Below are 15,254 nucleotides of genomic sequence, written 5' to 3'. Positions count from 1 at the left end.
ATAGCTACAGTCGTCATGTGATATGGTTTTTGGCACTATTGCCAAGTCTGCTTGTTATTTTCTAAAGTGGCTCGAAATTCTGTGGGGGTGATGTTCGTTTATGTAAATCTTTATTATTACATGTGGCAATCACATAGTTTAACCTTTGAAAGTTATTGCACATGATAAGAATTGATGTTGCCTACTGAGATGTGGAAAATACACAACTTTATTGATGTGCAAAGATCACAAATGGACACTGGGGCATGATTACACAGAGGAATGTTTATTATATATTACATAAGTTTGTGATTTTGAGAGTTTGTAACAAACAGATTTAGGAAAGAAGCTGGAGTTTCAGTCTTTCATTCACCAATATTATTAACTGTTGTTTCCAGGAGTTCTGGCCCAAAAAAGATGAAAGCAGGGGGCACCAAACCAATCATCATTCGTCACTACAGTTCCCCTGGATGATACTTGCAGTGCATAAGCATGTGTTTCCATGTTGTTATTTTGTTAATGTCTGTGTGTTTCCATGTCTGAGACAAGGTTACTTTGCCAACTTTTCCATTTGGCCTACAAATTATAGTTTCATTTTGTTTACCACAGGGACAGGCAACACCTGATGGATCTTCGCTTGGTCGCTGCTGATCTCCAATTTGACCCAGTCAGGATGGAACAAGCCTTTGAAGCCCACAAATGCCAGTTTTTCTGCAAAAGAAAAAAAAGCATCTTAATTTAAGTGGCTAATTATTATGTTCATCAGTTCTGCGTCATTTAAAATAACAGCTTTTATTTTTATTTTTTTACTTTACTTCATGACCTGCTGTCATAAATATGACATGACACAGTGGCCCTCTCTCGGAACCACTTTTCAAAAGGTGAAACAGAAGACATCATACCATGACATTCAAGTAAACAGATCTTAGGCTTTATGGAAACAAAAATAGCTTTTTCCCTCAACCTTTCCACAACAAATGTCAAAGCTCATATAATAATTTTACAACTTGTCTCCTTCAGTATCCAAGCTTGTAGCCACTGGCAGTTGTATTAAGGTCTCAAGATGCAAAAGAAAGAAAGCAGGTAAAAGTTTCCACAAAGGGGTGATGTAGCATGTTGGTGTACCATTACGCACTGTTTTAAGTTATTTAATGTTTAATAAATAACTCTCTGTTAGGTATTGTCCGGTGAATATCAGCCCAAACAGTTGATATTAGGACAATAATTGAAATATATGATTCGAGCACTGGCGATCTTTTAACAACAAACTCTGCACACATATAGAATAAAAGGGTGATTTCTCTTCAAGTTCAAGAATGTATTAACAGAAACAAATGAACATCACTATATAATGATGTTCATCCAGATTAACCATATATTTCAATCAACACATCCTCTCTACTAGGCTAGTAAAACTTAACTAAACTACTAAGCAAAGAAGCAAGAAACTAAGGAACTATGTACACATAAAATAAACAAAAGGGCAAAAAAAATAGTTGAAACCATCATCTGAATAATTCAGTGAATCCTGGTTGACCAAAGTTCATCTTAAAGAACATGGAATGAGACTTCCGGCTGCGCTTCTGGGCAGCGGCTAGGCTTACAGCTCCGCTACAACTCGTGGATATTTTCATAAAAAATGCCGCCAAACTCGCTGGAAACCACTCATCTACCAAGCCGATCAGTGCACGATCGCCAGCGCCTACTGGAGTTATGGTCATGTAGTGTTTTTGGACTTATAACCACTTCTACACTTGATTGTTTATGTGGTTTCGGAGTACTACGGGTACCAGTCCAGGGGGCCTGTGAGGCGGCGGACTTGACGTGCAGCTCACGCCGGTGGAGAGCAAAGCGGAAGCGGAGTAGCTGGCCGAAGAAACTCAGCTGCCGCGGAGGCTTAGCAGCTAAGCTAAACGCTAACCCATTCAGATCGCTGCTCCCGTCCATCTTGCTTTCCAACGTCCGCTCACTGGACAACAAAATAGACCATTTACAACTCGAGCTCTCTGCAAAGAGGGAGTTCAGGGACTGCTGTGCTCTCGTCCTGACGGAGACATGGCTTACATCATCAATCCCGGACAACACCGTTAGCCTGGAAGGGCTAGCTACTTTGCGTGCCGATAGAAATAAAGAACTCAGCGGTAAGACCCGAGGTGGCGGACTCTGCGTTTACATCAATAACAACTGGTGTAAAAATGCTAGAATAGTCACAAGTTTTTGCTCTCCGGACATTGAGCTTATGATTATTAGCTGCATACCTTTTTATCTGCCTAGAGAGTTCACTGTTGTTATCACAGCGGTTTACGTGCCTCCCAGCGCAAACAGAAAAGAGGCAATGAGTGTTCTCCATCGGACTATCTCTGAGATGCAATCTGCACACACAGAGGGGGTTTTCATTATTGCTGGGGATTTTAACCAGGCAAATATGAAAACTGTTCTCCCTCATCTCTACCAACATGTGGATTTTGCAACTCGGGGAGAGAACACTCTAGACCTGGTTTACACAAACATAAAAGGCGCATTCAGGGCAGCCCCCCGCCCCTACCTGGGCTCTTCAGACCACATCTCTGTTATGCTATTTCCTGCATACAGGCCCCTGCTGATCAGAGCTAATCCTACAGTGAGGCAGGTGAGGGTGTGGACTGAGGGAGCCATGGAGGTGCTCCAGGACTATTTTGAGTGCTCTGACTTGGACATGTTCAAAGCTGCTGCAACTTATGAGGACAAGATCGACATTGATGAGTACGTCATGACTGTGTCAGCCTACATCAACAAAAGCATTGAGGACGTCAGCACCACCAAGACCATCATCACCCGAGCCAACCAACAACCCTGGATTACTGTGGAGGTCCATCAAGCGCTAAAAGCTCGGAACTCAGCCTTCAAGTCTGGTGACAAGGAGGCACTGAGGACAGCGAGAGCCAACTTGAACCGTGCCATCAGGCTAGGGAAGCGGAACCACAGTCAGAAAATCCAGGAGCTTTTCCATGATGCCAGCAACACCAGGAGCATGTGGAAAGGCATACGGGTGATCACTGAATACAACACGCCCTCCCCCCCTGGTGGGTGAAGTTGATGCTGACTTTCTTAACGGACTAAACAACTTCTTTGGGAGGTTCGAGGTACTAAACAGCACTCCAGCAGTGAAAGGTGTCTCCCATCAGGAAGAGGAGGTGCTCTGCCTTGACACAGCCGATGTGTGGAAGACTCTAAGGAGAGTCAACCCGTGGAATGCCCCAGGTCCCGACAACATACCTGGGCGGGTGCTCAAGGAGTGTGCAGATCAGTTGGCTGGTGTTCTCACAGACATTTTTAACATCTCGCTGGAGCAAGCCACAGTGCCAGCATGCTTTAAATTTGCCTCCATCATTCCGGTGCCGAAGAAACCTCAAGTCACCTGTTTCAACGACTACCGGCCTGTTGCACTGACTCACATCACGATGAAGTGCTTTGAAAGGCTGGTGAAACAACACATTGTCTCCAGTCTCCCCTCAACACTCGACCCATTCCAGTTTGCCTACCGGCGGAACCGCTCCACTGAGGACGCTATCTCCTCCCCTCTTCACCTGAGCCTGACACACCTGGAGGAGAAGAACACGCACGTGCGGATGCTGTTCCTGGACTTCAGTTCAGCGTTTAACACCATCATCCCACAGCACCTGGTGGGAAAACTGGAACATCTTGGCTTCAGCACACCCCTTCGAAACTGGCTGCTACACTTCCTCCCCAACAGACCTCAGTCAGTCCGGGTCGGACAGAACACCTCTGATGTCATCACACTCAGCACGGGCTCCCTTCAGGGCTGCGTCCTGAGCCCCCTGCTGTTCACCCTGATGACTCATGACTGCATCCCAAGGTTCACCACCAATCACATCGTGAAGTTTGCAGATGACACAACGGTGGTGGGCCTTATCAGAGACGACAACGACCAGGACTACAGAGAGGAGGTGGAGCAGCTGGTGGGCTGGTGCAGAGACAATAGCCTGATCCTGAAAGTGGAGTAGACAAAGGAGATCATCGTCGACTTCAGGAAGAACCGGCCTCACCACGCTCCACCTCTCATCAACAGCTCAGCTGTGGAGGTGGTCAGCAGCACCAAGTTCCTCAGGGTGCACATCACAGACAACCTCACCTGATCTGTGAACACCACGTCACTGGTGAAGAGGGCACTTGAATTTGCGGAGGATGAGGAAAGCCCACCTGCCCCCGCCCATCCTCACGACTTTCTACAGAAGCACCATAGAGAGCATTCTGACCAGCTGTCTCTCTGTGTGGTGTGGAGGATGCAGCGCCTCCGACTGGAAGAATGTGAGGAGAGTGGTGAGGACAGCAGAAGAGATAATTGGGGCTCCTCTTCCCTCCATTAAAGACATTTCATCTCAGCGCTGCGTGGCCTGAGCCCGTAACATCATCAGGGACTCCTCACACCCCCACCTAGGACTGTTCTCCCTGCTGCCCTCTGGGAAGAGGTTCCGCAGTATCTGTTGCAGGTCCACCATGTTCTGCAAAAGCTTTTTCCCTGTCGCCATCAGACGAACTGCTGAACCTATAAACTGGACTCTGTACCACATTCGCATATTTGCAGATTTACTTCATTGCATCCTTATCCAGCATTACAAATGCTGCCGAACTCTCAGTCTCTAAAATGCACTCTTGCACAAATCATTTCTGCACTACAAATGGTTTTTACGAAATACTCACCTGTACACTTTGATCGCACACAGTCTCTTTCTCCTGCATTGTTTACATTTCAATTGTTGTAATGTTAAATCACTGCTGCATTTTATCCTGTAAACTTTATCCTGTACATTCTATCCTGTAAATTTTATCTTGTAATTTATTTTATCCTGAAATCTACTGCAATTCACTGTAATTTTCAAGCTGTATGCAAATTAAATTTCATTCTGTACGCACTCTGTGCATACAAAATGACAAATAAAGTTGTCTAAGTCTAAGTTAAATTAGCTTAACGCATTCAGAACATTTGGTTGGATAGGGCTGCTTTCTGGTGATATCAGACTATAACTAGAAAATTTGCATTTCCTGCGAAAATGCACTGTGAATGCAGATAGCTGAATGATTAAGCAAAAGATGCAGAAGATCTTTGAAGAAGAGAAAAAATAGCTGAAAAGCATTGAAGAAGTTGAAAAAGTTGGAGAAGTTGAAAAAGTTGAAGAATTTGAAAGAGTTGAAGAATTTGAACATGAAAGAACAATAGCTGAATGATTAGAAGAAGAAAAAACTGAGGGAAAGGCACCAAACATTTCCTAACTCATTCTAAACACTGAATCGTTTAACAAAGCATAAGTAGAATTTCAAACATGAATATACTGTAGCCATATGTGGGCCTGCATTTCTAGGGAGTATAAGGGGTTTCGCCCCCATTGAAAAGCATTGGATGTTTGACACCTCCTAACTTGGAGATGCTTTACGTGCCGAGGCCCAAACTTATTGTGGAGCATTCTGTATAAAGGAGGTACAGACTCTGTAAAGCAGAAGTTTGTCCGAGCTTCCTAGAGCTACTTCCAATTAGCAACATGCTAACCATTAGCCGCTAACATGGTTGTGCTCAGGATCACCGGGTGATTGTACTCTGAGTTTGGTCCAAATCCTGTACTGGGAAGTGCCTCAAATAGGGGTGCCAATACTTAATGTCGCCAAACGTGACCAAAGTTCATGGGTCAGATTGGCCTCCTTTAGCAACTCAGCCTCACCACATCTGGGCCCAGAACTCAACATTTGACCAAAATGGTCAGTAGCGCCATTTCCCACAGGTGGGTGGTGCTGTATTGGCCAATTGGGTCGTGTCTGGGCATCATGCCAGGTCCTGTTGGAAGCAAAGACCCAATAGGAAAGCATGTAAAATCCAAAATGGGAGAGAAAAATGACACATAGCTGAAAGTCACGTGAAAATTTTAAAATGTCAAGAGGAAGTGACTGTGCGAATTTCAGATTCCTACATTAATCACAGCAACTGCGGTGAGCGTCGAAAGTTGCCATTCTATCTCAATTGATCCTCTCCCTCTGGCCCTCAGAGTTCCGTCGTCATGGAAACTCACTGACACACCTGCAGCGGGCGAGTCTACCGAAGTGCAGAGACTTTGCTCACAATAAGTCCCATTGGATTATAATGGAGAACTTTGCCCCGAACAACGCTTCATATCTCCTGATCCCTAAATGGTAGAGACGTAATTTTTTCTGCGTTTAGTTCGTAACGGATAGGGGAAGAAGAAAAGCTATCGTTTTTTGCTGGAAAAATTTAATAAAGGCGTAAAAAATTATGATCTAAAGGGGTTTTTTAAGGAATTTCCAAAATCCTCTAAAAACAGTCCCGAACAAATCGCTCTAGCTGAAAAAGTATAGGAGATATCAAATTAATTCTTTCACTGTGAGTATCAGCAGGCTTTTGAGGACTATGTTGCTCATTTTTATGTTTGTACAAAAATCGGTGTAGGCACAGCGACGATGTAAAAAAGTGGATCATTTGGGGTGATGGAGGTCCAAAGCGTCTTCAGGATTTTGCAAATTCGCTACTCCCGAACAAATTGTTCCTGCGGAAAAACCGTAACAGTTATCCAAAAAAATCCTTTTTTGTGAGTGCCAGAAGGGTTGGGACATTCATATGTGAAAGTCTCATGCCTGTACATCAAACGGTTTAGGAGTAGCGACGATGCGAAAACGTGTGATGTTTTGGATTTTCAGACGTCATTTTTCAAAACCGCTCCATAGGAAATGAATGGGGGAGGTTTCGGGTTTGTGTCGCTCTGAGGTGATTTGCGAAAAATCTATAAATGCTACACCAATGAGGGTTACATTTCCTGATTCCAGACAAAAATTCCTACGTTTTGATGTATAATTTATGTGGATAGGTTGAAAATTGAGCGAGTGAGAAGAAGTTGTTCGGAGAAGAAGAATTTGTTGAATTTCTAGAGTGCGCACTCTATAACTGCCTCCTTGACAACCATAGCAACGCATGTTATTTGCTGAATTTCATGAAAAGGCAAAATTATTTTAAGGAGGTACTATATGAAAATGGTAAAAGATATGAAAAAGCTGAAATAGACCATAATAGCTGAAAGATATCACTACATTTTAAAAGTTGAATGACGTTTCTAGCTGAAAGTAGGCTGAAGCAGTAAGCTGTCAAAAAGCAGCTGAAATGAGCGGAATTTTAGTGAATTACATTCATTTCCTATGGGAGAAAAAAAGCTGAAAATTTGCAGAAAAAGCTGAATATTTTAAAAAGTTGAAGAGTTAAAAGTACAAAAAGACATAGCCATCCATTCCAGAAGAAGCTGAATAGTTTAAAAGTTGAATGGTTGAAATCGGAGAAAAATTGTAGGAGGAGAAGCGAATCAAACTTTAAACAGTAAAAACGCATTAGGAAGAATAAACACTAAGAAGAAGAATAAAGAATAAAGAGAAACAGGATCTCAAGAACTGTGAATGCCTACTGCATTCACAGTAATGACAATGACAACAGTTTCTGGCATTCCACTTCTCGGGAGTAAGACACATATAAAAGGGTTAAAGGGTTGCAGCGTGCTATCTGCAACGTGGTAGGAGAGGCTGCTTGTCAAGGAGGAGATGGCTCACTATATGAGAGAATATGAACAGAGAATGGAGTTGATCATGAGGAATGGTGAAATGGTTGATGCTTTTCACCAACTATGCAAACTTCTGCAAGAGGAAAAGGATCTTTCAGAAAAGTGGGCTGAATGGGCAGCTTTGGACAAATCAAAGAAGTATTTTGGAGAAGCAGAGTAAGGCCACCACAGATAGGGTCTAAAGTCTTGTTGCTGAAATCTAGGAGGTGAAGGAACGCTTGGCAGAGCGCAAGTCTTGTGATGGTGACACAAGATTCAAACCAGCCTACCAGAAATTCAAGAAAACTAAATAATTTGATGTTTTCAGAATGAGTTAGAAAAACCATCTATCTATCTATCTATCTATCTATCTATCTATCTATCTATCTATCTATCTATCTATCTATCTATCTATCTATCTATCTATCTATCTATCTATCTATCTTATTTAAAACGGAAAAAGGACAGCTGAGACAATATAAATCCAAACATTTGTCTAGGATGTGGTTGTGATGGCAAGATTATTTGCTTATTACTTATTTGTAATATATCATGCATTTCACTGTTCAAGCTTTAGATACAACAGAACAGAAAGCTGAAGTACATGAAGTACATGTTTGGATTCATAATACTTGGATTTATTGTTTTTGGATTCGTTGGATTTCTAATGTATCAGCAACTTCAGAGACTGCTGGCAAATATGGCCTTAATCAGGCTGCCGGCGGCTTACGTCACGATCACTAAGGCAGTGAATGAGCAGAACAGTAAGTTGAACAAGCTACGCTGGATGCGCTGGAACGCAGGCTGGCTACGGTGGTTGAACTCAGAGGCGAGAGAGTATAAAATCTGGACATGAAATGCGAAAAAGCCCAACAAATTTGGAATATTGGGTCCGTGGAGCCAGCGATGAAAGGACTCTTAAAGCTGGCGGAAAACTTGGTTCAGCTTGTTCTCATAACAAATTGTGTATTTTGATTAGGCTTTCCCACGATCTATCTTAAACTCCCCTGGATGTTATGGCGAGATGGCCCAGAACTACTCCCACCACTCCCTCCTTCCGCGGACATATGTGGATGCGTTAAGCTGTGGCGCAAGTGATAAAAACTTTCCAACATCAAGGACACTTGCCTGCTGGACGGCGTTTATGGACATACATAAATCCACACAACATGCACACACTACTGACGCACATTTATCTCATGAACTTACACTTGACAAGTCTCCAATGTTAACCTTCTGCTTATATGTGTCTCGTCTTATTTGTGCTTTTCGTGCTGAGGTTTTTGATATCTTAAACTGTATCCTGGTAATGGGATAAAGTGTGATATATGTGTTTTTCCCTCTCCCTTCCTAGTGTGGCTTCTATCTTTCCACAGAGTAATAGCAGCGCCCTGCAGGCACCGTGTAAGGCGGTGTCTTTGGCAGCATGGCCTCAGTAAATCGTATGAATACATTTCTTTGCAAAGGTATCCATGCTCCAGAGAGCTTTTTTCCATTTTTTCCTGTCTTCAGTAGAGAAAGGGAAGCTGGTCAGATTTAATGAGAAGATGTTGGATGTGTAATATTCTGGGTTCTGTCTTGGTTTAGGTTTATTATTTGATCTATTAGTCCTCTCTCCTGCCTCAGGTTCTGTCTTGCCTGGATTCTTGTTTAGCTTGTGTACTGTTTTAGTTATCCTGTCTCTGTGTTAGTTCCGGTTCTCATCATGTGCTGTAATAGTTTGTCTTCTGCCTCTGTTTAGTTTTCTCTGCTTTAAGTTTACTTCTGTTCCTGTTTAGGATTGGTTCCTGAGTTCTTGTTTTGGGCCTCGGCACTGATGACTGGTCTGATTAATTACTCCGCACACCTGCTTAACTCTTCCCCTCCTGCAATTTCCTGTCACTGGTTTCACCTGTTTCCACCTCCATATAAACTGTTGAGACCAGACATCAGTGCCAGGTCGTCTTGTTGAGTTGACGGGTGAGTCTTCTCCAGCACTACACTGTTCTTAGTTTTTGCTTATGGATTTTCTCCAAATATCTGAGCCATCCTGTTTCTGCCTTGCCTGCCCAGCTGATCTGTTTATTTTTGTGCTGTCTTTTGGTTGCGAGGTCTTTTTGGTTTTTGCCCCAGTCTTTGATTTTTGTTAATAAAAAAAAACTGTTCTGAACCTCTGCTGGTCTGGCTGAATTCTAGGTCCCCTGCCTCTGATCGTTACAGGATGGTTATCAATTCTGGGACAAAACATCCCCCTTTCTAGCTGCAACTGTAAACAATGGTGGCCTACACAAAAATGTCTCAGGGAAACTGAATATGAATGCGCACCACACTTTTCAAATTTTATTTGTAAATATTTTTTGAAAATCATGACTCTCTTTCCATGTATTTAAAAATTATTAGTGTTGCTCCACTACACAAAACCCATTTAAAATGCAATGCAGTTTCTGGTTGTAACATGATAAAATACAAACAAGTGAATAGAGGTGCAAACACTTCTGGAAAATCCTTGACAGGATCATATTCAAGTAGAATTATTCAATACCTTTTAAATTGGTGATTTTTTTTGCACCGAGTTCCTCCAGGACTTTGGTCCAGGATCCTTTAGTAACCAGACGGCCTTTAGATGTCATGAGCACAATGGAGCTAGTACAAAACAAACCAAAATAATATTTATTGATCCCACCACTACTTACAAAAACATAACAGCCTTAAAGGAGCAATAAGTAATAGTGACACCTAGTATTTCAAATCGGAACAAAATACAAAACAGAATCATCCACCCTGATCCCAGACTGGTAGGCAAACTGCAGGAGATCCAGTGCAGACCTCACCAGGGAGCAAAGATGGCTGAGGATCAGCCTCTCAAGGGTCTTCATCAAGTGTGATGCTAGTGCTACCAGCCTGTAGCTGTTGAGGTCTTTGGGGTGTGCGGTCTTGGGCACTGGGACCACACAGGAGGTTTTCCACAGCTGTGGTACTATCCTCTGCTTCAGGCTGATGTTAAAGATGTGCTCCATGATGCCACACAGCTCATCTGTGCAGCACCTCCGAAGCCTGGAGCTGATGCCATAAGGACCTGCAGCCTTCCTCACTTTGGTCTTCCGTAGAATGTTCCTCACTTTGGGCGTTGAGAAGTACAGGGTGTTGGAGGGCGCTCATTAGCGGGTCATCCGAACTGGAGGGGGTGGATGACGGCTGAGAGGAGAAAGATGTGCAGTTCTGGGTGGAAGAACGGGAAGGTGTTGGAAGGTGTCTGCAGCATATTAGCCTGAGTTGGGGAGAATCAGGTAGTGCTGCCTCAACTCATTCACCCATCTACAGTCACCCACAGCCTAGGGGTTCTGTTCGTGACCTGAGATGTTTTTTAGGCTTTTCCAGACATAACAGATGTTGTCCTGCAGCTGTGACTCCATTTTCTACCTGTAGCTGTTCTTTCCTTCTCTAATCTTTCTCCTCAGTCTCTTCTGCACATCTCCCAGCTCTTCTTTATCTCCTCACCTGAAAGCCCCTTTTTCTCCCTCAGCAAAGATTTTATCTCTGGGTTTATCTAGGGCTTGCTAATGGAGAAGCCCCTCACCTTCATAAGAGGAACAGTGTAGTCCCCTCAGAAGTAAACATAATCTGTGATGCATTCTGTCGTTTGACGTGTTCCTCGTGAGGATCACACAGCTCATCCTACATAGTGGAGCTAAAACAGTCTCTCAGGGCTTCTTCTGGCTCCTCTGACCAGCTCCTCACTGTTCGTGTTACCACTGACTCTCTGTGCACTAGTGGTTTGGAATCAGGTTGGAGATGGACTATGTTGTGATCGGAGGAGCCCAGGGGAGGGAGGGGTGATGAACTGTATGCCTCTTTGCAATTAGCAAACAATACGTCCATAATTTAGAATGATTTTGGTTAATTTTACATACATATTCTTACTTATTGCTCCTTTAACTTCAGCTTTTGTGGCAAATAACATGTATTGAGACCGTATTATTTGTTAATAATTTTTCGATAATCTATAAGGACAGTAAGGTTGTACTGTTGTGGGGAACCTATCATATAATTACTTCAATATTTTGGTAGCGTCTTAAGAATCAAGTAAATTAATTATATCAATGAGTAATAATAACACTTTTAAATGAATTCAAAAAGAAAAGGTGAAGCTTCTTACCAGTCTTTTAGTCCATTAATGTAATTTTCTAATTGGGCAGGGACACCCTGTAAAATAGAGTTCCTGAAGCTTCTGCTCTCCACCACATTCCCATCATGCCCATCAATTACTGTCAGCTGCACCCCATCTTCTTGTTGATACCACTTCCTGCCATTCACCTATTGAAACAGTGAACAACCAACAGTTACCAAAAGAACTTCTATTATCCGTTTAAGTTATTTATTCATTTTTGCAGAATTAATGTTAATATAATTAGTTACAACACAATGTTAGAAATAACCAACATCACCACTGTCATGTTATTTGCATGTTTTATTGGCTGTTTGTCATTTGATTTAATTCTCAGCTCAGTAACAGCAGTGCATTTAACCTGACCTTCACATATTTGAAGATTTGATGTTGAGTTGTTATTTGACCATTTAGGATTTCTTCTTCATATCACATTCTTTCTGAATTTTAAAGATATATTTAGAACAAGTGCTCTTTGACTCAGATCCATTCTGTAAAGAACATTGCCTGGAAGTTGTGTAGATAAAAACAAACTTTATGTAGATATCCACTCATGTCGTCTACCTACACAAGATCTTTTAGAGACAAATACCTCAGTAATAGCAAAGTTTTCCTTATTGTGGAAAAAGCGAGTATTGTACGATTCCAGTTTGATCTCCAAGAAGTGATCTGGTGTGTGCTGAAAAGGAAAAAGGAAAGGAACAGGATTACCAATGACTCTAATTATTAGAAATTTTAAAATGGCTCTTCAGACATGTTGCTAAAATTCATGATTGAGGTTAACTCTTTTCTGTAAACAGTTAAGGTTAAGCTACATTCTCTCATGGCAATCTTGAATGTCGTGTTCAGTACAGCTAACACAGTCTTCACTAAAATGTTGATTTAGTCTCCTTTTGGTAAACAAATACCTTATTTATAAAGCACTGTCCAAACTGTCATGTTCAATTTTTGTTTGACTCTGGAGAAGATGTGTAACAGGCACAAGACCATATTTAACAGATTCATTGATTACAATTTTGGATTTTCCTTTTTGGTTGAGTGAATGGATTCACAGGAAATCTTAAAAAAAACGGAGAACTGTTTAAGAGATTGCAATGGAATGACTGGAACTTAGAATTGCTGTAGGTAGATGAGTTATTATTTAGTTCTTGATGCTAGAGAGTGTAGGTTGAATGTAGGGACACTGCACATCTGACTTGAGTAGAGGGTCACAGATTAGAGTGGAGTTTTGCTCGTATTTGGTCCCATATGTTTCTGTTTCTAGAGTGGTGTATTAGTTGGTGGAGGGCAGACAGTTAGATTCCTTTTTTCAAGGCGAAAATTGAGTGTCGATAAGAAGGACTGAAGAAGGCATGTGTATAGACAACAAAGAGGTTAGAGGAGTCCGAAGTAAGTAGTCGTCAGCATGGTTACCCAAGGAAGAAGGACAAATCTCAGGAAGCTCTGATTCAAAGGCACAGAAGGAACTGTGGATAAGCCAACTAGAATGCTCAGCAACTCTTGACTGCCCTCAAGAGTTGGAGATACAAACAGCAAGTTTAATGAAAAATTAGTTTACAACGTCTCAGCAAGACAGATCCAGAATTGTCATTGGTAGGTCACAGTGGTAACTCTCTCTGCCTTTTTGGTAAATCAACTGCCTGCCACAACTAAGGGAGTGAGGCAGCCAGATCCTGGCACAACTGATGCCCCTCCACCTGCCTGTGTTTTTTGGGTGTCATTTTATTGGAAAGTCCTTGGAAAAGAGCCAGACATTTTAAGCAGATCAATGGTGGTGGCATAAGTCTGTGATCACCAATTCTTTAATTTTGTTCAGCAGTTTTTTGAAGAGTGGCTTTGGTATGGTTCCAGATGCAAAGATAATGGTTAAGTTGGTCATACACCAAGTGAAGAACTGTTTTGAAAAGGAAGATGGCAGCATGGCCTGTTGGTAGCCTGCAGAGGGTACAAAAGGAGAAAGGCCAGTGACAGCAAAGATGCCGCATGTTCAAACCAGGGTAGTTGGGATTTGCTGCCTCAAACGGGGGCACAGAGTGTTAGTGTGTGTGGAAGAGCATAAAACCTTTGCCAAATTTACAATGTGAGTCAATGACATGATCCTCATACCGAATTGGTCAGGGACCTGGTTCTCCCACTTAGATTGGTCTGAAAATCTCAGACCCGGTGCATGTTCACTGTGAGAGATATAATCTAAAAACAATCCTAAAATCACAATGAATGATTTTTTAATAATTTATTTGTGTGTTGGACACCTGCCAATCAGCAACAATTCTAGCCCTCAAAGACTTGTTAGTCCGCCTCTAAAAAGTCCACCTCCACTCCACTTCTTATTCTAAATTAGAAGCACCTGTTTAGGTAGTTAGCTGCATAAAGACACCTGTCCACTTGTCTGCATTGGATGATTGTGTTTTAGGTGCAGTTGCAAGTTTGTTGTATTGCAGCATTTTGTTGCTACTGCTTCCGAACAAATGCAACATACTATCTCATCCAGGTTTAGTAGTTCATTGCAATTCTTTGGTTTAAATCCAAAATGCTCCCACACTGCTGCTGTCGTGTTTGGTTTTGAAACCAATTCCATGTCTTTTTCAAATATCGACTACTGTTTGACTGTCTTGCTACTTCTCTCTGGGCTTAGTAACGAGAACATGCAGCTGGCAAGTTCCTGACACAAGAGTTAACTTCTCCCTACAGCAAGAAAACAAGAAGGGGAGCGACAGAATGTTGCACCTGAGTGAAACATTCTGTCATCCAGTCTCTTTGATAGAAACAGAGGAAGACGTAAAGAAAAAAAGCTTGCAAACGGATATTATTGCGCCCTTTAAATTTATCTTGTGATTCATTTTTATCATGCGATTCATTGTTTTATTGCTTATTGCAACAGGCTTATTGACAACACAGGATGGTGGTGTGTAGAATAACACTAATGGTCAGGAGAAGAGCCAAAAGGCACAGCAAAGGACAAAGTCGTGGAAGCTGAAAAATGAAGAAAGTTGTGTGGCTTTCTGTGAGGAGTTGGAACTAGGGATCGGTACCGAATTCGGTACTTTCATAGGCACCGACTGCATCCCGTTGGTACTACCGGGTCCCGATTCACGTAAAATCAATCGGTACCATGTTTCGGTACTTAATTGCATCACTGTGACACTGAGGGAGTAGAAGAGTGGGCAATTACCCATGCTGAACATGGAAAATCGCTCTTGTGCATGCAATGCCATGCACAAGAGCGTGGTGACATCAGTAGCCACTGATCTATGGCGTAACGTGCTCGGAACCAATCCGAGCACGCAGTGAGACAGGTATTCAGCATTTAAACATCACACACATATTGCTTGCAAATACTGCATTCGGTTGTATTAAATCAAAATGCTACAGCTTTTGGCAGAAATTACTAAACATAATGGAGGGACTGAAGAAAAGTTTAATATTTCAGCCTAAATATATTTAGGCTAAAATATTTAGACTGAAGAAATGGTTAAAATTTTATCTTTGTTGAAGAGAAAAAGATAAGAGTATCAATATTGATAATTGAAGAATCTTCTATACGT

The 15,254-nt window shown here is 42.1% G+C and overlaps 1 protein-coding gene across 2 annotated transcripts in view; it reads right to left on the bottom strand.

Annotated features, from left to right (window-relative positions):
- Positions 1 to 244: 244 nt before the first annotated feature.
- The window catches only part of LOC105920858 (cell migration inducing hyaluronidase 1), a 470,202-nt gene continuing 455,192 nt past the window's right edge, over positions 245 to 15,254 (bottom strand). For both annotated transcript variants that reach the window (XM_036128814.1, XM_036128815.1), the window contains 4 exons: positions 12,302 to 12,388; positions 11,701 to 11,858; positions 10,087 to 10,187; positions 245 to 690 (listed from right to left, as the gene is read on the bottom strand). In XM_036128814.1, coding sequence (XP_035984707.1) covers positions 563 to 690; positions 10,087 to 10,187; positions 11,701 to 11,858; positions 12,302 to 12,388 — 474 coding nt within the window. In that variant the 3' untranslated portion in view covers positions 245 to 562. The remainder of the gene's footprint in view (positions 691 to 10,086; positions 10,188 to 11,700; positions 11,859 to 12,301; positions 12,389 to 15,254) is intronic.

This window comes from Fundulus heteroclitus, unplaced genomic scaffold (genome assembly GCF_011125445.2).
Source record: "Fundulus heteroclitus isolate FHET01 unplaced genomic scaffold, MU-UCD_Fhet_4.1 scaffold_121, whole genome shotgun sequence".
Classification (NCBI taxonomy): Eukaryota; Metazoa; Chordata; class Actinopteri; order Cyprinodontiformes; family Fundulidae; genus Fundulus; species Fundulus heteroclitus.
This window is presented reverse-complemented; position numbering and strand designations above follow the sequence as displayed.